This window comes from Mastacembelus armatus, chromosome 18 (assembly GCF_900324485.2).
Source record: "Mastacembelus armatus chromosome 18, fMasArm1.2, whole genome shotgun sequence".
NCBI classification, from domain to species: domain Eukaryota; kingdom Metazoa; phylum Chordata; class Actinopteri; order Synbranchiformes; family Mastacembelidae; genus Mastacembelus; species Mastacembelus armatus.
The window spans coordinates 5,068,556-5,091,819 of record NC_046650.1 but is presented as its reverse complement, the minus strand read 5'-3'; the positions used below and the strand labels follow the sequence as shown (position 1 = coordinate 5,091,819).

Genomic DNA, 23,264 nt, shown 5'->3' with positions numbered 1-23,264 from the left:
GAGAAGTGTCTTACTGCCACACCAAGCTGTTTTTTTGGTTTATTGAAGTTTAGAAATGTTTTACAAAAATGTATAAATGTATAAAATGTATAAAAATTACATGAAAATAACAGTGATACAGAAGTCAAACACAAAAATAAGCTGACATCTGCTTTTCACAAGTGCAGTTTGTGAATTCAGACAGAGTTATGTGCTTGTCTGAGCTTTCACAATTGCTGATAACATCAAGCAAAAACCACCTTATGCCTATGACTTCATTTCAAAATCATCTCACAGAAAAGAGATGGGAAACACTGTGGCTCAGTTTATGGTTCAATCAATAACATATGCACATCAAATATCAAAGGCAACATAAGAATTATTGTTTCTGATTGACAACTGAACAAAACATCAATTTTTAACTCAGTCCTTAAAAACTCTTTGTGGACTCTTTCTTGGACACGTCTTTGAACAACCATTGCAAAATTTAAGATACTATGATACCAGGCAAATAGCAAATATGGTGTAATATAAGCTCACATTAACATTAACAGATATAAAGAGCAAACTGAATTTAGAGCAGTAAACAAGGGAAGTTGGTTACTATTGGTTACTATTAAAATGTATGGTACAAGACTTTCGTCATTCTCTGGTTCCTCAATTTTGAGACACGTTACACATTGGAATTAATCTGTTTCATTGTGACCTCGGTATTGCTGACAGAGCTATAAGCGGTGCTGCGGCGCCGGACCAGCTCTCCCAGATCTTCAGCCAGAACACTCTCCATCACTGCACCGAGAGAATGCCTAATCTTACGGCACAGGTCAGGGCAGCTGAACACATAGAGAATGGGGTTGAGGACACTGTTGAAGAAGCCAATGGACGCTGCAATTGGCAGAGCTTTGCCAGCTATTTTCTGTGCATGATGGCCTTCAGGAGCCAGCACCTCCATAACAATAAATAAATGGTATGGAGCCCAGCAGAGGAGAAAGCTCACCACCACTGCCACTACAAGACGAACAAAACGGAAAGGACGCCGTTGTCCTCTGCGTGCCAGGCTAGCATTCACGGCTACATAGCTGAAGATGATGATTGACAGAGGGATCAGAAAGGCAAAAAAGAGTTTCATAAAGGCCAAGGCTTCCTTGCGTTGCTGACACACAGGTTTCCGGTCATATGTCGCACTAGGCAGGTATAATGCATAATTGTAATAACAGAGAATCCTGCCACTTCTTAGAGTAATGGTGTCACGGAATATGTAGAAAGGGATCGTGCAGACCACAGCAAAGGCCCATATCACTCCACATATCTTGCTCACAATTCGGGTGTTCCTGTAGTTCTGGGCCCAGACAGGTCTCAGCACCACCAGGCAGCGGTCCATAGAAATGGCTGCAAGCAGGAAGCCACTGACAAACATGTTGAGAAAGAAGATGGAGGAATGGATACGACAGAAGGTTTTGCCCAATGTCCAGGTGTTGCCCTTTGCCATGTAGAGGGTGAAGATGGGCAGGAAAGAAGTGGCCAGCAGGTCAGAGGCTGCAAGGTTCAGGATCCAGATGCTGATGACAGAGCGGCGGACATGGAAACCTACTACTCCAATGATCAGGAGATTTTCAACGATGCCAACGGAAGAGAAAAAGCCATGAAGGAAAATGGTAAAAATAGTCAAAGAACTCATCTTTTCTGTGTTGTTATATGCTGGTGGAGTGATGTTCTGGGTTGAAGGACAAAACAGCATCTTGGTGGGCAACTTTTAGTCCTTAACTTATCCCTTTGCTTTACACTGCTGAGACCTACAATAGAGATGTGAACAAGTGAAATCTTAAAGGCAAATTACAACTTCAAGTAACAGAATTTGTCTTAGCAAGATTATTTTTAAACAGAAGACATCAGTAATAAGAAAATGATTGTTTCTAAACTGCTATTAAACTGTAAACATACTTTAGTAACAGTATATAACCATAGAGTCATTTAAGATAAAAAGATAACATAAAAATGTATCAATTAGTTCTATTACAATTCACAGCTAAAACTGGTATTACAGGGCAAAGATGTGTGCCACAATCCACAATCTGTTGTTAGACTAATTATGCAAAAGCTGCTTTTTAGACTTATATGCATTATTACATTTTTCACTAACAGTATTACTAAACCAGAACAAGAAACACCGCAGTGATGAAAAGAGCATTGTTTTTCTAGCTAACTTGGGCATCTACATGCAAAAGATTTGTGCATGTTTGTTTTAATCTGTCATACTAGCTTTATAGTTAATACGTATAAGTCAATATGAGATGTATGTAGGCGTTACAATTCAAAGTAAGAGCGAATAATCAAGATCAAATGGGTTTCACCACAACACAAACCAATGTCTGGTCAAAAAAGAGAGAAAATTACATATTAGGAACAGACACACTCACACAGTTGAAACTTGCTGTTGGGGCACCAGGTTTAATCCACTGTTTATCTGTACACGGCAACACTGACATGCTTTTGATATGATCGATATGGTTTTCTTGTGGACGTTAACAATTAGGGTGGAGCAAACCATAGCACTTGGTTCCAATAATGATTTTATCCCTACTTTATAAAAAAAACCCTCCAATTTACTTGTTATATAAAAATCTGAATTTTTTAAAAAATTTTCTCTGAAAGATGTATTCTGTTTGCAACCTTTGTGCAGCCTATTCTTGCCATCTTATCTTTGCGATTTTGCACATCCTCTTTGCAGTTCTCTTCTAAAGGCTCAGCACTTGTTGTTTGTTTGTTGGTGATACAGTCCCTACACCAGAACTAAACAGAGCAAATCTTCTTAAAAATAACTTTTGAAAATAAATAAATAAATAAATAAATTGTCAAGGACAACATTTCCAACACTGTAATGTTCAATAAAAACTATAATGATTGACAAATGACACTTTATCCTTCCTACTGCAAAACATAGACTTTAAAACAGCTATAATGAATAGCCCTTCACTTACCCCCCTGCAAACATGCAGATCATCTCCTCACAGAAAAATCCCCTGTTTTTTTTTCGGTGTCACAGGCAGTTTGACTGACACCTCTTATGTGTTGTTAGCATGTCAGCATACCCAGAACTAGACTCATGGGCGTATAAGTTGTAGGAAGTCACAAGCTTTGAAAAGGAAACACCGAGCTACTGACAAACCAACAATTTGACACAAACTCTAAGAGTCTGGTCTTCATACAAAGTCTGCATCGGAGGAAATCATAATGCATAGTGCCTTACGTATTATAAGTTGAGAAGATCACACGACGATGCTGCACATAAATGTTTGTGATTTACCATTTTAGAATACATCAGTTTTGTCTTTGTGTTTTGTTGGGTCTGTTCATTTTCTTAAATGAGTTATTAGATTTAGTTTGCTGCACAAGGTGTTCGGCATCAGAAAAGTGACTGATGATCTTTTCGATGACTTCAGTATAGTGATGACTGGATACCAATAAGAGCAGAACACACTGACCACTGAAAGTGCTAAAAAAACAGGAAAACATCAGGCAAGTGTAATCGCCCACTATATTACATAGTGATCTGAGAAACAGTGTAGGTTATGTTACTGCTGTCATGTTTACGTGTCTGTAACAATAAAAGTGTTAATGAGTGTTAATGACGCAGACTTTTTATAATTTCGTAATAATATATATATCAAAATATCTAAAAAAATAGTTTTTCAGATTTCTTACAGAACTTACTCATATCTTTAAATCAATCACAATCAGAAAACAATAACTGAACAAATCAATTCAGTTCCAGATCAATATCAAAGTCAAATAAGTTGTGAATTCTTACTCATTTGTGAACACCCACTCAGATACAAAGAACCAAAGATTCAACTTGTCTTTTTCTTTACAAAAAGTGAAACTAGATTTTAGTAAACAGAATGATGGATCAATGATGCAAAGATTACTGATATCAGCTTTATGACGCTAATGAATGAGAGCTCAATTCTTAGAAGACATTAGCATTTTGTTATGCCCTGTTGGAAATGTCAACTATCATGTACAGCTGCAGTTTGAGAGTCAAGGCACTACACTAGGGGCATGTTCTTTCATGTGTAATTCATACATCAGTATATTTTTACAAACTGATGTCTTGTCCATCCATCCATTTTCTATACCTACTTATTCCTTAACCAGGTTCACAGGGATCTGCTGGAGCCTATCCCAGCTCTCTCTGGGTGAAAGGCAGGGGTACACCCTGGACAGGTCACCAGTCCATCACAGGGCCACATAGAGACAAACAACCTCACACACTCACACTCACTCCTATGGACAATTTAGAGTCACCAATCAACCTGACATACATGTTTTTGGACTGTGGGAGGAAACCAGAGTACCTGGAGAAAACCCACACAAGCACAGGGAGAACATGCAAACTCCACACAGAAAGGTCCCTGATGGGTTTCAAACCAGGAACCTTCTTGCTGTGCGAGGCAACAGTGCTAACTACTAAACCACTGTGCTGCCCTTGCCTGATGTCTTGTCATGAGTCAATTTACACAGAATGTGAAAGTGACAAAAAAGGTAATTTGGATGGATTTTTCAGCCTGCAAATAAATACATCAACCAGTTACATTGTACAGAACAGCCACCACAGCTCAACAACATTGAAACAGTTCATTGTTGTTTTTCATTTATGTTTTTTGACGTTATATATTTTTGCGTTATATGACAAACTACAAAAAAACTTTAAAGAGGACTGAAGGACATAATATGAAAGAGCCTCCCTAAACAGCCAAGCAGTGAGTAGCTTACAGAGTTTAGTTTTGGATGTGCTAAAGGACCAAAGCACCAGAGTGACAGCATGTTTGGCTAATAACACATGGTTGACACACACATACCCAGTCCAGCTGCGATTCTCAGTGTGATTTCATAGATTTGGATCACCAGCTGTATGAACAGTTTTGAAGCCAAATATTTGCAAGCTGACTTCCCAGAGCAAATTAACAATCCTACTTCAATTTTGCTAAGCTGCACTTCCTTTTTCCTCTCTATCACCATCTTCTTTTAACACAATAACACAGTAAATATGAAACGCTTATGACTAAATGTGAATGATTATTGTTTAAGAGTAAAAAAGAACAAGAGATAAAAAACAAATACCATTTGTGAATTGGATTGATTACAGTGGGTACGGAAAGTATTCAATTTTTGCAAATTTATTAAAAATGAAAAACTGAAATATCACATGGTCTTAAGTATTCAGACCCTGTGCTCAGTATTGAGTAAAAGCACCCTTTTGAGCTAGTACAGCCATGAGTCTTCTTGGGAATGATGCAACAAGTTTTTCACACCTGGATTTGGGGATCCTCTGCCATTCTTCCTTGCAGATCCTCTCCAGTTCTGTCAGGTTGGATGGTGAACGTTGGTGGACAGCCATTTTCAGGTCTCTCCAGAGATGCTCAATTGGGTTTAGGTCAGGACTCTGGCTGGGCCAGTCAAGAACGGTCACAGAGTTGTTCCGAAGCCACTCCTTTGTTATTTTAGCTGTGTGCTTAGGGTCATTGTCCTGTTGAAAGGTGAACCTTCGGCCCAGTCTGAGGTCCTGAGCACTCTGGAAGAGGTTTTCTTCTAGGATATCTCTGTACTTGGCTACATTCATCTTTCCTTCAATTGCAACCAGTCGTCCTGTCCCTGCAGCTGAAAAACACCCCCACAACATGATGCTCCCACCACCATGTTTCACTGTAGGGATTGTATTGGGCAGGTGATGAGCAGTGCCTGGTTTTCTCCACACATACCACTTAGAATTAACACCAAAAAGTTCAATCCTGGTCTCATCAGACCAGAGAATCTTATTTCTCATAGTCTGGGAGTCCTTCATGTGTTTTTTGGCAAACTCTATGCAGGCTTTCATGTGTCTTGCACTGAGGAGAGGCTTCCGTCGGGCCACTCTGCCATAAAGCCCCGACTGGTGGAGGGCTGCAGTGATAGTTGACTTTGTGGAACTTTCTCCCATCTCCCTACTGCATCTCTGGAGCTCAGCCACAGTGATCTTTGGGTTCTTCTTTACCTCTCTCACCAAGGCTCTTCTCCCACGATTGCTCAGTTTGGCTGGATGGCCAGATCTAGGAAGAGTTCTGGTCGTCCCAAACCTTTTCCATTTGAGGATTATGGAGGCCACTGTGCTCTTAGGAACCTTGAGTGCTACAGAAATTCTTTTGTAACCTTGGCCAGATCTGTGCCTTGCCACAGTTCTGTCTCTGAGCTCCTTGGGCAGTTCCTTCGACCTCATGATTCTCATTTGCTCTGACATGCACTGTGAGCTGTAAGGTCTTATATAGACAGGTGTGTGCCTTTCCTAATCAAGTCCAATCAGTTTAATTAAACACAGCTGGACTCCAATGAAGGAGCAGAACCATCTCAAGGAGGATCAGAAGAAATGGACAGCATGTGAGTTAAATATGAGTGTCACTGCAAAGGGTCTGAATACTTATGACCATGTGATATTTCAGTTTTTCTTTTTTAATAAATTTGCAAAAATTTCTACATTTCTGTTTTTTTCTGTCAAGATGGGGTGCTGAGTGTACATTAATGAGAAATAAAATGAACTTTTTTGATTTTGGCAAATGGCTGCAATGACACAAAGAGTGAAAATTTTAAAGGGGTCTGAATACTTTCCGTACCCACTGTATATTAGATCATCAATACATTAGGTTATGATATTTTAAGTTGCTATTATTATCATACTATTATGAACCAAGGTTTCAATCACACTACTTGCAGCATCATATAGTTGAAGACCTCACTAGTAGAAAAGAGAAACAAGCAGAAACATAAAAACGAGAGTCACATGACATCGACCAATCAGTCTGTTACATCAGTACCACAAATTGATGCAGAAATGTCAAGAGAGGTGGGTTTATGCTCCGGGAGTCTTTTTACACATTTTGAAGTTGTAGGAATCTGGTGTACCCTAAGGGAATAAGTTTTACTCTGTGTTTTGATTTTAAAGTGTTCTAGGTTGACACTGACACCTGCTGGTTTACTCAGCTGTGGACATTTTGTTCTTCCTCTGTGAGAACACAATGCTGCCACATCTTTAGTTGAAAGGTCTTTTGGCAGACTATGACTAAGTGTTTGGGTGTGCCTCAGAAAGAGCATGTGAAGGTGTGGCTGCAAATAGGGTTAGGGCTCTCACACACTGACAAGATGAAAAAACAAAACAAAACAAAAAAAATCAACTTGCTTGTAATGTTTTACAGTTCAAGCACACCAATACCAAACGTTGTCCTTAGCAATAGAGATTAAAACATGAAAGAGTAAAAATTGGATTCCTTAGCAAATATTAAATGTTGGGAACATGACACAAATACAAAGAGTCAGTACATCCCAGTACTGTGCTGTGTCTTATTAGACCTTCAATTTAACACACAACAGAAAAACAGTAGTATGAACAAATTGTAACTTCGTAAGAAAATTATGTAATGTAGTGAGCCAATATACATATGGTGAAACTGTCTACTGTATTTTGCAATGTGTAATGTCCACACACATATACACAATTGAATGTGTCTGTATGAAACTATAGGTGCTCATTTATCTGGATTGCTACAATAATTACACATTTACATAAACAATGTGTTCTCCAAGGTCCCAGTTTTGAGGCTCTTTTGTTCAGTATTTACATTTTCCCACTAACAGAATAGAGAAAACAACACAATGTTTCATCCTACCTATGTGGATGACAGAGATTTACTTAACACTATCACTGAGGGGGTGAGATGATCCTGCAAGATAGAGCTGCCTACACATTTATCTTTAGTAAACTAGTACTAGTAAACTAGTAAAGTCCATCAGGAAGTTCACTGCTGCCACTGTCCTTACCAGTTGTCAGATCTGTACAACAGTAAACATCCATCCATCCTTTTTACCACTTATCCTATTAAAGATCATGGGCAGTTTGTGTAACTGGCTATGGCTTAGTCAGGGTACAACCTTTAGAGATCGCCAGGCAACACAGACAGTAAACAGCTCAACCAGTAAAAGTGAAGCAATGTTGGCGCCCTCCTCAGGTCAATCAGCATAATGTGCAGAGAGATGTAGACTGTTAGTACAGTACATGCAAGCACTTCTGAAGATATGTCTAGACCACAAAAAGTCTAACACAGTTCAACAAAAAGTCACTGAGGATGTTCTAGAAAAAACTATTTGGCTGCTCTAAAGTCAACATCTGTGTCATGAGGCAGTTTTTTTGTTTTTAGGGTAAGAAGTTAGAAAATTTGTTGTTTCCACCTGAATGCAAACTGTGGGGAATATATAAAATTTACTATTTAAGTATAAATAAGTAAATCTGAGCTTCTCACTTCATCACTTCCTTCCAAGTACTGACAGCCAGTCTGCACGGTCTGCATTATATACAGACTATTTTCCGTTGAAGGTGTAGCAGTTTTCTTTGACCCCTTTACTGAAACCACCATCACACTGGGAGACTGAGCACCGGAGAGTGAAGGATGTACTACTTTTACATGCTCTTGATTCCTCTCTTAAGCGCCTGTAAGTTACTACATACACTCTTTTTTCTGCTAAACAAACAATAAAAAACAGTAAATCTTACTGGGGGACCCTCACATAGTGTTTTCATATTCTATGAGAAGATTTATGATACTTTTTAAATGTATGAAGTCATACTTTTTCTTTCAGATGGTGCTGTGCTCTACGCTAACCCCAGAGACAATGTGACTTTACCTTGTTTCTATACCTCCAGTGCCAAATATCTGGGTTGGTACAAGCAGGTTGCAGGGGAGCAGCCTCAAATAATATCGTCTTTCTACAAACATTTCATCCAGTCTAACATCTTCCATAAACAGTTCAAAGACAACAAGCGATTTTCAGTCCACGCTGGGGAAGGCTTCTATCATCTGAACATTTCTAATGTACAGCACTCAGATTCAGCCATGTACTACTGCGGACAAACCCATGTTGCAGTCACTGAATTTGACAATGGGACATTTTTAGTTTTAAAAGGTAATTTTTATATTGTTTTACATTTTAGAGATTTTACAATATAAGAAGAATTTTGACCTAGATTTCTGGATTTGATGTTGTCCCTGTTTCCACTTCGTGGCCATTTCTAACATCTTAAATTCTGGACTTTCCAGAGTCTAGGTACAGGTCTTTTCTCCAGCAGACAGTGACTGAGTCTGTGCAGCCAGGTGGCTCTGTGTCTCTGAACTGCACGGTGCACACTGGAATCAGTGACACTGAACACAGTGTTTACTGGCTCAAAAAGGATTCACACCTGGGAATCATGTACGTCCACACACACAGAGGCAGTCGGTGTGTGGACAGCAGCGAGTCCGGGTCTCCTGTACAGAGCTGCATGTACAGTTTATCAAAGGAGAATGTGAAGCTGTCTGATGCTGGGACATACTACTGTGCTATGGCTTCGTGTGGACAGATACTGATTAGCACAGGAACAAGACTGGATGTTGGAGGTGAGCAACACTTTTTCAATTTTTCAATTTCTTTTCAGCTGTATCTGTACACTGATGATTTCTGTACAGTGTGTAGAGCTGACATTACAAATGCATCCATAAAAAGTCTACATTCTTTAAACTGAGAGGAAAAAAAAATCTTGCTTCTAATGCAAAATCAGAGCCACTTTTTCTTTTTCTCTTAGTCTGTTCCTTCACTTATATTTTTCACTCACAGGGGAACAGTATGACACTTTTCCTGTCTCAGTGCGTTACATGGCTGCAGCTTTGCTTGTGTCTGTTACCTTGAACATCACCCTAATCTGTATCATCTGCAAAATGGCCAAGAGAACACATCCTCAATCTGAAGGTACAATTACTGCATATTAACCAGAGAAGTCTGCGTGTTGATCTGATGAGGGTCACCCAAATCTTAAAACCACAGCATGTTGTGTAACAGAAGTTACACGCAGATAGTTTTGGTTTTTCTACATTTCCAGGTTTCTCAGACGTCTGCCTCCTAGGGACTATAAATATTTCTTTATTTATTTATTTTTAAAGGGTTGCATTCTCGGGCGAGTGCACCAGATACCGCTGAGAACCAGGTTAGATAAAAAAAAAAAAAAATCCTCCTCATGATTTACTTGACTGTGTACATAGACACAGCTCACAGTTTAGCTTTCTTATTTCCTACAGAATGAGGAATCTGATACTATGCAGTACGTTGCGCTGGACTTCAAAAAGAAGCGGGGCAAGAGCAGGAGACGGGCGGACACAGAGAAGGAGACGATTTATTCTGGAGTTCGGGTGTCAGACATGAAGTGATTTTTGCTCTTTAAGCAAATCTACCAACCCTCAAACCCACATAATAATCTTTTACTCCTGATTATGCTAAACTGTAAAGTTTAGAATCTATTCTGTATCTGTAATTATAGCAAAAAATAAAATCTAAAAAACGGATAATCTCCTTTCCAATTTAGTGACAAACATATCACTATTACTTTTTAGCAGACGTGTTTCTGCATTGTATATCTAACAAAGTCAATACCTACCTTGATTTTTTATTCCTGTAGTTTGCCCTGTTTTGATGACCGTTTGTATTAAAGCTGTACAACCTAAGAAGATGGGAAAACTATTATTCAACAAAAAATTATCACTTGACATGTGGTGCTTTCACCTTCTTCTACATCTCCAACGGTGTCTGTTGTAAATTCCTTACTGCTACTACTAGTATTATTATTATTATTATAGTTATTATTATTAATATAACTTCGTCGATTGTAGTCAGGCAGTGTTTGAATAGTCCATGTTCCTCGAAGAATACTTAGCAGGCATTTTATCAGACAGCCAGGGGTCCTAAAGAGCACGGGAAGAGCCTGTAGGGACATTCCGGGCTGTGGCTGTAGATTCCTCGTCACTTTTAGCGGTTGCGTTCGTGAAGAAGTAAGTTACTAGTGACATGTATAAACGGAGAACTGTTTGCCTGGGTAGCAGTAATGTAATCTGTGGGTTAAAATAAAGCTTAATAAAGCTTCCCCAACTGTGACTAAGGCCCATTCCATTCATTTAGTGTCACACTTTCAAAATGCTGGGATAGGATACTCACAAAAAGACTGGCCAAAATTGAAACAGCAGAGTGTGCGCTCAGCTTCAACACTACACTTCATTTCCATATCACGCATATTGCAACTGTAATCACATCATCAGGGTTATGACTTTTCATCCATCTGAGTAGTTCTCAAACTGAGTGAAAGGCCTGTTTAGGTTCAGCATAAGGCCGTGGCTCTTTCTGCTCTGCATTGTGTGCAGTTCAGCTTTTGGTCAGTAGGGAGCAGCAGGCAACCTATAATAGATAGCCCATGAGTACAGTACTTGATCCTGGTGTTTAAAAACATTTTGTCTAAATGATCACACACTACTAACATGTGGCTGTCACCACCAGAGACCTAAGATTGAAAAGATAAGTTACATTTGAAGTGCATTTAAAGCTTTCAAACCAAAACACTTCTGAGATGTGTCTTGATTGATCATATCAAACTGTAGCCACCCGCCCACACAGAGATGTGTTTTGAGGTACTGTAGTAGTCCACTGACATAAAAAGCCTCCCTCTACCTTTTGTTCAAGGCCTCCAAGCACTGTCAGCGTCATGAAACCGCTATTTCTTCTCACTTTGCACACAGTTCTCTTCTTTTGCAGAAGACTTTAGTCCTGTCGTCTCGGTGAAGTGATCAAAATTAAAGTTTGTTGTCACTAAACCTCTTTCAGAGAGTGAGGCCACTCTTTTATATCTCACTGTGTGAAGTGGATTTTCCGAAAACACCAAAATCAATGTTGAGCTCAGTTGGATGTTCTGAGCTCTATAGTAAAGCTTGGGTCTTCTGTCCATCTTTAAAGATGTTTCACCCATAAAGACATTGATGTGTTTTCAAGTCATGCAGTCGACCGACAAAGAAGAGAATAGAAAAACGCTTCTTGCTTCTGAGTTCCCGCTCTGGTCATGCTCTCACCAAGTTGAGTGCAAGTGGTTTTGCCCCCCCCGCCTCTCCCCACAGGATGTGGTTTTATTTATGATGCTGGTTGTTTGTTCCAGTTGCTTCACAATAACACCTCTGTTTTCTCACTTCTCGTTCTCATGTATATTTTTATACAGGTTAAAAGTCAAAACACATGGTGACAAAACAACAAAAAAAAGTCCTGATAAGCAGACATTCACCTCAGTGACTCAGCTGACTTGGACCGGCCACAGAAAGCAGAGTGGGAGGAGCTTTTTTGCAAGATTGTTGGGGGCCTGGCTTAACTTCTTCTTGCATGTTTTTTATATTCTAGGTAAAGGTTGTCTTCATACTCCTGGACAAAAACACAAAGCTCTGCAGAAGCAACAAAAGTCACAAAAAGCCAATTGTTTTTGTGTTCAACAGTGTACCAGTGCAGAGGAACTGACCTGAATATACTTCTTAATGCCAAAAGTACAATGGAAAAAAAAAATCCAGTCTTGCCACAAGTTGCATTGGCTGCCACCTCACAGTGCTTCTAACCTATTTTCAACAGTTACAAGAAACAAAATTACTTCAGGAAACAAATGATCAGATTTCAAGCAAAAAAGGAAAAAAAAAAAAATCATCATTCATCATTACTCTTTGATAACATTTCCACATTTGAGAGCAAAACCACAACCAGGGTACTCATTTGTATATTTGAAAGCTGTGGTAATGAGATTAGATTAGAAAGATAGTGTATCTTAGGGTGCAGAAAACCACAGCAGCGCCTAACTGCAGGTAAGCAAATAGATGAATCTGACAAAAACCATTTCCCTGTCTCCATGGATGACTGATTACACTATGCCTTACAATAAAATGTGTGATGATGTATACTACACTGTGATACAGTGTAATATTAGGTTCATTTCTAAATTTCTTCGAAGTGTCATTTCGCAGAATCAACAGCACTTGACAGCTTTTGCTATTTGTTAGGGCTGTGACTGTGCAACAGCTCTGAGCAGTTGTGCTGACTTCAGATAGCGTGCAGGTTCCCTGTCCTACAACACAGTGAAAAGCTATGTTGTTCATCAGTTGCAGCCATTCATTGCATGAGTGTGCCATGTCTCGGGTTTGCAGCTGGACTGACTAATAAATGAACTTGTTTTATAACAGACAGGGCATTGATCACTTAACTCAATGAGAATGCAGTTATTTGTATAGCATGAGTCTCACTAGTGTTATTTAGATAAACACTTTAGGCACTTCACCTTTAGTGTTTATCATTTGATCTGACTGACTTTAATAGTTCCAACACAATTATCAAGTTTGCAGATGACACCACGGTGACTGGACTCAACAAAGACAACAATGAGTCAGCTTATAGAGAGGAGGTGGACCGTCTGTGAGCTGTGAGGTGTGCCTGCAACAACCTGCTGCTCAACACTATGAAGACAAAGGAGCTCATAGTGGACTTCAGGAAGGAGAAAGGTGACACACACCTCACACACTTCATATCAATGGAGAGGTGGTGGACCGTGTCACTAGCTTCAAATTCCTGGGTATCCAACAGCTCCAGTCTGGTCAAGAAGGTTCACCAGCACCTCTTCTTCCTGAGGACTCAGGAAGATCCATCTCTCTTCAGACATCCTGGTGAACTTCTACTGTTGCATCATCGAGAGCAAACTGACCGGCTATATCACTGTCTGGTATGGGAACTGCACTGTGTCAGCCCGGAAAGCGCTGCAGAGGGTGGTGAAAACTGCCCAATGCATCATAGGAGTTCCACTTCCTAAGATCGAGGACATTTACAGGAAGCATTGTCTCAGCAGAGCACACAAAATCATAAAGGACTTCTCTCACCCTGCCCCTAGGCTCTTTGCCCTCCTGCCTTCTGGGAGGTGCTACAGGAGCCTCCGGACCAAGACAAGCAGGTTTAGGAACAGCTTTTTCCCCCACAGCTGTTTCTTTGCTGAACTCTGCCTCCACCCGATCACACACACACACATTGACTGAACACATTATCAGTGTATATAACCCTTTCTGTGTACAGTTTACATATACAAATTATTTATACAATTTATACAATATCTTCCTCACTGCATACATCTAAATCATTGAATACTGAATACTGTTTACATATTTAATCATTATCATGGCATGCAATACTTTCTTTATTGCACCATCTATAATCATTTGCTCATTTGCACTCATATACTGTTTATATATGCAAATAATTTGCACTGTGAGAATGCACTTCTGGTTAGATGCTAACTGTATTTCGTTGCCTTGTACCCACATGTGCAGTGACAATAAAGTTGAATCTAATCTAATCTAATATGTGAGTCAGTTATTGGAGGAGCTATTTTCCATCACAGCTTTGAAAATAGGTTTTAGGCCTTACTCCTGTGGCTTTGCACAACTCAGGAAGTATCAGTTTAAAGTGAGAAGCACGTTGGTCAGTGAAGCCTCATGTACAGCTTTTACCACAGTGCTTTTCTGAAGCATCTACATAAACACCACAAAGATCAAAAGAACTATTTCAGTCCCACACAGCAGCTTGCTTCTGCTGCATGAGTAAACAGAGTTATCAGGCTGAGGGATATGGATGACATACCAAACTATATTTTATGCATGAGAGCAGACACTCCTCCAGCGTATTGAGTCTGCTACCCTTAGGTCAGGTACGACAGCACAATGGATGCTTTCAAGAATTGCTGTCCTCTTTGCACCACAATGCCCCATAACAATTAACCCATAGCTAGAACTGCAGCATAAAACCCAGACAATGTAACTCATAGGATTTTCTAACAAACGCAAAAACCTAAATGAAACCATCAGTGGTCCAGGCAGCAAAAAGACATCAGTCTAAAACACTACAGGCAAAGGTCACAGAGGCAGAAAAAATAAGCAGTGGAAACGTACACCGAAATGCTTCACTTGCCTAACACTGTGTACACAGGAGCCAGTGCAGCAGCAGGTTGCCACTTGTGTCACCCTGCAGCTCATCTGTTTGCTTTGATAGTTCTACTGTCAGGAAGAGAAACACATTTGTCCAGCATTCATTTTTTAATAAATTCAACATTCTCTCCACTGTAGTTGTGATATCACCACTACAGCCACTGAATGTTTCTCTTCATAGAGACCAGTGTACATTATTTCAAACATTGCAACAAAGATTCAAACAAAATGGGATTTTCTGAAAAGTATAAATGAAATTTGAAAGTTTAATTGACAGTAGGTTAACTTCATCATCAGTGAGCCTTGGACACCCATGACCCTGTTGTCTGTTCACTGTTTGTCTTTCCTTAGACAACTTTTGGTTGGTACTAACCACTGCAGACCGGGAACACCCAACAAGACCTGTAGTCTGGGAGATGGTCTGACCTAGTCATCTAGCCACCATACCTTGGCCCCTGTTGGTTTTTACACATGTATGTACAAAGATCAGGTGGGAGCAGGCCCAAGATACATGTCTGCAGACATACAGGGATGGAGACTTAGCAACAGCATACAGAGTACAGTGGTGAACATGATTACCCATAGCCTATAATAAAACTAATGCACAGTGGTATTGTAATGGACCGGCCGGATTCTCCCCCCAATCCGGTAAGACGATCCAGTTCACCTGCGTTTTGATGATCAATTAGACTCACCTGTCCCTCATCCCTCAGCTGCCTATAAAAACGCCCGCCACTAGCGAACAGACGTCCGATCTCGTTAGTGACTGCAGTGACTTGTTGCAACGCAGAACCTATCGCCGTTCAAAGGACTCCATCCTCGAAACCCTGTTTCTCCTGAGCCCCACACCACCACCTAGCCGACTGACCTCCGGACCACCGGTGCTCTGATCTCCTGATTCCAGCATTCCTCCATGTTCCCTCGACCTGTAAATAAAGACTCCTGAATCCTCCCTACTCAGTGTCTGCTTGAACACATATAACAGAAGATCGGACCTACGGACCGACAGGATGAGTTCGCCCGACCCATTTCAGGAGCTGGTGGACGTTTTGAAGGAAACACTCCGCTGCATTCCTCCCGCTGCCATGCCCGGAGCTTCGACACCAGTCCCCCCGACATTCACCAGGGGGAATGGTTCTTCGGTGGTGATCGCCAGCACGGTGGCCAGACCAACGCCCTTTTCCGGAGCTATGGAGGAGTGCAGTGGATTCCTTCTCCAGTGCAAACTCATTCTGCACCAACATCCCCACATGTTCCCCACGGATAGTTCGAAGATAGCCTTCGTCGTCACCTCTCTGACGGGTCCTGCTCTCCAATGGGCAGAAACCATTTTAAGTCAGGCGGGACCCGCTCACTTTCGGGAGGTGTTCTGTTGTCCTCCCGGAGACTCCTCGATTGGTGAGCAACTTTATCACTTTAAACAGGGAGCGCTCACCATACAGCAATATTCCCTCAAATTCCGAACCCTGGCGGCCGCCAGCGGCTGGAATGAGATTTCACTACTGACCGCCTTTCGCCATGGACTGGAACCTGACCAACGCCGCCACCTGGCGGCCTACGACGATACTTGTGGTCTTGAGAAATTTATCCAACTAGTGATACTGTATTAGTGCCTGCACCCGGGATAGCCCGTCCACACCCATCAGATCACCTCCCAGCTTGCCTGTGATCTCCAGCTCTCCAGAGCCCATGCAAACAGACATCACTCGCCTCACTCCGGCAGAACGACAAAGACGCCTAGGACAGGGTCTCTGCTTATACTGCAGCGGCAGTGGACATAGGATCAGAGATTGCCCAGTGCGTCCCATACGAACCTGGGTGAGTACGATCCATCCTCCTCTTCCCAGAATGAAACCCCTAACTACTATGGCCCATTTAACCCTTGGTATGTCTGTGATACCAGTTACGGCCCTCCTCGACTCTGGGTCAGCGAGGAACTTCATCTCCAGCAACCTCTGTCGGCAATTTGGAACCACGACCACAGAAACCCCCTACAATGTCCAATCCGTGACCGGAACCCTGCTAACGACCTCCCACGTTTCCCGTTGTGTGGGGCCCCTGCTTCTTCAGGTGGGGCTACTACATGAGGAATGGATTCATTTACTAGTCCTAGAGGGAGCCACAGTGGATCTCATCTTGGGCCGCCTGTGGTTGATGAAACATAACCCCATCATATCGTGGGCAACAGGGGAGATCCTCCGGTGGGGGGAGGAGTGTTTCCCCGAGTGTTTCCCGAGACGTCCCAGACCTTGCCCTACTCCCCCTACACCTCTAAAACTCCACTCCACTTCCATAGAAAGTCCCAGAGGGGCTCAAACGCTCTGATTACCTCCCAGTTATTTGCAGTTCAGAGACATTTTTTGCCCCCAGCAAGCCACTCAACTCCCGCCACACAGACCATGGGACTGTGCGATAGACCCGATTCCTGGAAACCCGCTCCCACAGGGACGTGTCTACCCATTATCGTTACCAAAGCAAGACGCCATGGAGGAATACATCCAGGAGGCGCTGCGTCAAGGATACATTGCACCCTCCACTACGCCAGCGGCATCGAGTTTCTTCTTTGTGGGCAAGAAGGATGGGGGACTACGACCTTGTATAGACTATCGCAAACTAAATGACATAACGGTAAAGTTTCGTTACCCTCTCCCGTTAGTACCAGCCGCCCTAGAACAGCTTCAAGGAGCCACCATCTTTACGAAACTGGACCTACGCAGTGCTTATAATCTTATACTGCTGTTTCATTTTCGGATACAGTACCATCTCCAGCCCCCTCACGGACCTATTGAAGGGCCAAACCAAGACACTCGACTGGAATCCGAGAGCAGAACAGGCCTTTCGAAAACTGAAATACGCTTTTACTCACACCCCTCTCTTGATTCATCCAAATCCCAACTCCCCTTTTGTAGTGGAGGTGGACGCTTCCACGGCCGGAGTTGGAGCCATCCTGTCTCAATACCAGGGGACCCCGGCCTGACTGCACCCCTGCACCTATTTTTCCTGAAAACTTAACCCGACGGAGAAGAACTATGATATTGGGAACCGTGAGCTGCTAGCTATCAAACTAGCTTTGGAGGAATGGTGGCACTGGTTAGAGGGGGCTAAGCATCCCTTCCTGGTCCTGACGGACCACAAGAACCTGCAATACCTCCGGGAAGCTAAGCGGCTTAACCCTCGCCAGGCTCGATGGGCCCTTTTTTTCACACGGTTTCAGTTTAAGATTTCCTATCATCCTGGGAGTAGGAACGTTAAAGCAGATGCCTTGTCCCGCCTTCACGCACCCGCGGAGGAGGATGACCAGCCGGAGGAAATCCTCCCGTCTCAGATTTTCGTGAACCCCATCCAGTGGACAACCCTGAACTAAAACTCCGCTACTCCTGTGCGCTCATACATATAACAGGTACACAGTATCAAGCTTCTTTAGGTACTGTTCAGGTGCATTCATAAAAAGCCAATCAGTGTCATCCAGCAAAGGTAAAAAAGTTCCAGAAATTTGGTGTTTCCTTTCAAGGAAAGAAAAATAGGATTTGTTCCTGAAGAAGAAGCTTCAGTTTATGAACAATGCCCTCAATGTGTGGCTTAAAAGACAAACTTTGATCAATAACAATACCTAAACACTTTAAGTTCCAAATAAAATTCAAATAAGTTGTAACCATTTGAATTTCTACTCTTTGAGCTGATTTAATCTTAGGGAGGTTAGAGGGTACCTGTTTGCCTTTTGAGAATAACATGAGGCTTTATCTGCATTAACTGACTAACTGACAACTGACTAACAAACTGACAAACAGACTGACAAACCAGCCAACAGCATGATCAGATAGACCAATGTCACAAAGCCTGTTGATTAAGGTGACACGATCAACAGTATCAAAGGCCTTAGACAAGTCAATAAAGAGAGCAGCACAATATTTCTTATAGTCCACGGATCCTCCATTATATCACCTATTACCTTGACAGCAGCACCTATTGTGCTGTGTCATATTCGAAAACCAGACTGACTGTCTGATAAAATGCCATGGACTTCAAGAAATTTTTTAAGTTGTTCCGTAACATTTTTTTCAAGACATTTTGTCAGGATACATACTGAATATTGATACTACACTGTAACAGAAGAATGACGGCCAGTCACACTTTGACTCCTGTCATCCCAATGACCCACGCGAGGGCCCGGTGCCACAATAACCTCAATGTCCCTCAGGATGTTACCAAGATTGCACAGATTAAATACCTGGGACTCACCACCAGTCAGTCAGAACTGAAAAGCTTTTTGAGTGAGAACTTTAAGCAAATCCTGTTGCCACCTATAGCGCTTATGGACATGGCTTGCCACCTCTGCCAAGGGAAGACCATTATCTGCTGTTAGACACAGTCAATCAGTGGCTGTTTGGTTAGTAACTCCATCTGCTACCAATTACATCTTAGCATGCTAATGCTTTGGGTCCAGATATGTACGGTCACTGTAAGCAGTTCTGCCAATCTGTACGACAAAGATTGTCAGTAGACAGTAAAACGGTAAGTCCATTCACTTTACTTCGAGATACATGACTTACTAATTATGTTTCCCTTCCATTACAATAATGTACGCTCAGATATCAAGAGGATTAAATGTGCCAAGGGTCCTGTGGACGTCACTTGTGGCAGCAGAGGCTGCCGGGGGCACTGCTCACCTTAAGATACTGTAAGTCCGATTTTACAGTTTAAAAACCTTTTATGCACTATTGCAGATTAGCTACAATAATGTTTTAGTTTAAAAAAAAAAAGAGAATTCAAAAGGTGCACTTGCTTCTGAATGCCAGAAGCTACTGTAATGGGAATCTGGCAACATGGAATACTTCAAGTGTGACATATGGGAACCAGGGCCTTTTTCAGTGTGTGGGCTCTGAGATGACTCCATCACTTAACTGTCAAACTTTTTATCTTCAAACATGAAGATGAACTATGACCATGACTAGTACCACGAATAAGTAAAGAAAAATTAACATTAGAGGGCAGTCATGTAACATTAAGTTATGTGATCCTGCCGTTTCGTACAGATTTTATATATGTTTTCCACTAAATGTAGAACTTCCAATGATGTGTGTGATCCCATTATGGAGAACTGTTGAGATAAATAAAACATGAACCGAGGTGCATCACTGGTTTATCAATGTGTAAACACAGTTGCAAAATCAACATATACCTTAAAGTATTTTAAATGAGTTCTGATAACTTGACCTGGTTTCTTTTTTTTTCTTTCTGTCTCCCCCACACACTCATTTTCAAGCCACTTAATGACTTGAACAAACAATTTGTCTTAGCTTGTAACTAATGATAGCACATCTAACTCTAACTGAAGAATATGTGGTTTTTCCAAATGAAAAAAAAAAAAAACATGTGTAAGCTCAACCTCTATACCTCTATTCAAAAATCGACTTGAGAGAATTTCCATTGCATGATAAAGAAAATATGTCACGCCTCCTGTCCACCGTTGACAAGGAAGATGTAACCAAAAAGACTGAGACGACTCCAGTTGCATCTCTTGTCACGTGATCGGGCAGATCTTTTGAAGCGAAAAAAATCGCTAAACCTGATTCGAAGTCAGCTTGGCCAATCATAAACCGCCTTCGTCTCTTATAAGAGTTGGGTGTATCCAACAAGACACAGACTGCAGAGCTCCAGAGACTATGCCACTTTGCATTTTTCTTGTGCTTTTCAATGCAATATGTGAGTATTTTTTTTTTTTTTTTTTCAGTGCTTCTGTGTGCATGGGTAGAGGTTTGAATGACAGTAATGACATTTTAAAGGTATAAACAATATAGCTTTATACTTTACTGTGCAGGTCAAGTTCCAGCTGTTACCAAGACCCCCAGTGTCTTTCAGGACAGTGGGATTATAAGAGCTGAAGTTGGACATGAAGTGACTTTGGAATGTTTTTGTCAAGATGAAGCTGTAACATTCCTTTCCTGGTATCAGCAAAGTTTGGGCAGTCAACCTCGCATCATATCCAGACGGATGAAGCACAAAACAGAAGCAGACATCTACCCTGTGTATAAAGAACGGTTTAAAGTTGTCACACAAAGTTCTGATGGGAGTAACCATCTCAAAATTACAGATGTCCGTCTGTCTGACTCTGCAACTTATTACTGTGGCATTTTAGAATTCAACGCCATTGAATTTGGACAAGGAGCTTTCCTTCATGTCAAAACATCACAGTCCAACATTCAAGCTGTTGTCCAGCAGCCAGCGTTGGAACCACGTTGGTTGGGAGGCACTGTCAATTTGAGCTGTACAGTATATCCTGAACCATGTGCAGGGGATCTGAGCCTGTACTGGTTCAGACAGGATGCATCTCAGCCTGCAGTCATCTCTCCCAGTACAGAACAGTGTACAAGCCTCTCAAATGAAACGCCAATAGTGAAAAAATGCAGTTTAAACCTTGCAATAAAGTCTGTGAGCATGTCTGATGCTGGAGTGTACTACTGTGCTATGGCCTCATGTGGGGAGATTGTTTTTGGAAATGGAACAAGAGTGGTGATTTCAGGTAGGTAACATTACTGCTGCTTCAAACCAAAAACACAACCATTAAATTGACTGGTCTGATTGATTATAGGCAAAATAAATAAATAAATAAATATAAAAATGATCTGTGCTATGTTTGTGTCTTGCATCTTAGGTGATTCTTTCCTGGTGTACTGCCTGAGTGTGGCTTTTGCAGTTTCAGTTATTCTTCTCGTCCTTTTGGCCTTCATCATGCACAGGCTGAAGAAAAGGTTGTGTTCTGTCTGCACAGGTATGGTTTCCTGAATCACGTAAAATGCTCCTGTATTTAACTGACTGGCTTGATCATTCATACATTTTTTTATTTGCAGGATCCAGTTCTCCTCTGACCTCTCACACCATGGTAGGTAAAATAACCATATGATATTATATTTAACAACAGCTATTGCATTTCCACATCATTCTTCTTTTACGCTTCTAGTTATTAAACACAGTTAACACAGTTCCCTGTTGTTATTTTATCCGGAACAGAGCCAAGATGCAGACATGCTCCATTATGCTGCTCTGAATCTGAACAGAAACGGCAGCCGTCAACGTCAAGAAGACCACGTCGAGAATACCTGCGTATACTCCAGAGTAAAGAGCAGAAAGTAGTGCAGTGGAGCTTTGCATTCAGCCTCTTGAATAGATTCACATTTTCTTGTCAATCGCTGTTATAAGAAAATTATTGACATCTCTGTACATTGTAAAATGATGAAGAAAAATAAAATCCTTTTGTTGACAGTATTTATGAGTCAAATAAGTTGAGAGTGCACTACAGTCACACGGATCAGCATCTCTGTAAAACAATACTACACCGAAATCATAGATAGACCAGGCAACCTCATGAAAATCCCCTACAGTCTATTAATATCTTCTTCAACCAGTAACATAAGCACAGGTTGCACCTTTCAATCTATAGCTCACGCTCAATGTTTACCTTTCACTGCTGTAGAGGGGGTGGTGTGAACTACAAAGTTTCCATTGGTGGAAACATTAAGTCCCAGCAGAGCCAAAACACAGGAAGACTGGTCTCAGCCTCCAGGCCACAGTGTCTTTTACCTAGGTGAGCCTGGTCTCACAGAACTTGTGAAACAAGCATGATGTTTTAGATGCATGCTGTGCACATAATAAGAAAAATACATCTAAAAAAATAAAAAGTGCTCGTACACATGGAATTACAATGGAGGTAACTGATTACAGAAGACAGTGAAAGGACAGAATGATTTACATACCTTTACTCCAAAAGTTTAGCTTTCTTTCTCAAGTATGAGACTTTTAGTTCAGCGTTCTTGAAAGATAATGACCACAGAGTTCACAGTTTCAGTTCTCTAACTGGACATAAAGCTTCACTTTTTAGGAAACCCATCCAAACAACCATCCCAGTTTGTGCTACGTCATCTTTTTGAGAAAGAGGAAATGCAGATACAGTATTATGCAGGTCCAAATTACACACTAAGGTGCCTTTGGGTGAAAAAGTTCATAAGGTGGAAGTGTTTTCTATCACATTACGAAAAAAAAGCACTTCAAGTGAACTTAAACCATATCAAGAGAAAATGCTCTAAACAAATAAAGGGAACTACAGATGTAATTTAATCTGTACTAGGATTGCTACACATGGTACTTTTAGGAAGTCAGGAGTCTGTATTTAATAACTTATGAATCTTTTTAGTCAGCTAGAACAGCAGGTCTAGATGTACCAGGCAGAAATGAGAACAACATGAGGAGGAGGGTTACTTATGGTCTGGGTTGGCTGCCCTGTACCTCCCCTTCACAACAGATATGAGATATGTCAGTATTACACCAATACTAACAGTTTGTCAACCCATGTTTTTACAAAGCAGACAATTTAGTGCTTCTTCTGTTTATTGCGGGTACTTTAACACTTTCTCCAGAAGT

The 23,264-nt window shown here is 41.3% G+C and overlaps 3 protein-coding genes across 6 annotated transcripts; 2 read left to right on the top strand and 1 right to left on the bottom strand.

Annotated features, from left to right (window-relative positions):
- Positions 1-26: 26 nt before the first annotated feature.
- On the bottom strand, positions 27-22,697 carry LOC113143872 (prostaglandin D2 receptor 2-like). Of its 4 annotated transcripts, XM_026329505.2 has the most exons (3): positions 22,601-22,681; positions 22,306-22,451; positions 27-1,772 (listed from the first exon to the last, which is right to left on the bottom strand). In XM_026329505.2, exon 3 carries the CDS (start codon positions 1,715-1,717, stop codon positions 653-655), a length of 1,065 nt encoding a protein of 354 aa, XP_026185290.1. In that variant the 5' UTR covers positions 1,718-1,772; positions 22,306-22,451; positions 22,601-22,681; the 3' UTR covers positions 27-652. The 4 variants fall into 4 exon arrangements, with proteins under 4 accessions (XP_026185290.1, XP_026185266.1, XP_026185279.1 ...); XM_026329481.2 differs by lacking the exon at positions 22,306-22,451 and having other exon boundaries at positions 22,601-22,697; XM_026329494.2 differs by lacking the exons at positions 22,306-22,451; positions 22,601-22,681 and adding an exon at positions 10,466-10,551.
- Positions 8,542-9,559, top strand: LOC113124112 (uncharacterized). The gene is made up of 2 exons (XM_026296567.2): positions 8,542-9,002; positions 9,086-9,559. The coding sequence occupies exons 1-2, from the start codon at positions 8,613-8,615 to the stop codon at positions 9,557-9,559; spliced, it is 864 nt and encodes a 287-aa protein (XP_026152352.1). The 5' UTR covers positions 8,542-8,612.
- On the top strand, positions 20,431-22,112 carry LOC113143911 (uncharacterized). Its single transcript, XM_026329551.1, has 5 exons — positions 20,431-20,552; positions 20,668-21,369; positions 21,502-21,618; positions 21,698-21,729; positions 21,858-22,112. The coding sequence occupies exons 1-5, from the start codon at positions 20,513-20,515 to the stop codon at positions 21,978-21,980; spliced, it is 1,014 nt and encodes a 337-aa protein (XP_026185336.1). The 5' UTR covers positions 20,431-20,512; the 3' UTR covers positions 21,981-22,112.
- Positions 22,698-23,264: the final 567 nt, after the last annotated feature.

Bases quoted from the DNA above. Each gene is read 5' to 3' on its own strand.
- LOC113143872 (XM_026329481.2), bottom strand. From the start codon at position 1,717: ATGCTGTTTTGTCCTTCAACCCAGAACATCACTCCACCAGCATATAAC.
- LOC113124112 (XM_026296567.2), top strand. From the start codon at position 8,613: ATGTATGAAGTCATACTTTTTCTTTCAGATGGTGCTGTGCTCTACGCT. The intron at 9,003-9,085 runs ATATAAGAAGAA...ACATCTTAAATT, and splicing joins TACATTTTAGAGATTTTACA to CTGGACTTTCCAGAGTCTAG.
- LOC113143911 (XM_026329551.1), top strand. From the start codon at position 20,513: ATGCCACTTTGCATTTTTCTTGTGCTTTTCAATGCAATAT. The intron at 20,553-20,667 runs GTGAGTATTTTT...TTTACTGTGCAG, and splicing joins TGTGCTTTTCAATGCAATAT to GTCAAGTTCCAGCTGTTACC. The intron at 21,730-21,857 runs GTAGGTAAAATA...TATCCGGAACAG, and splicing joins CTCTGACCTCTCACACCATG to AGCCAAGATGCAGACATGCT.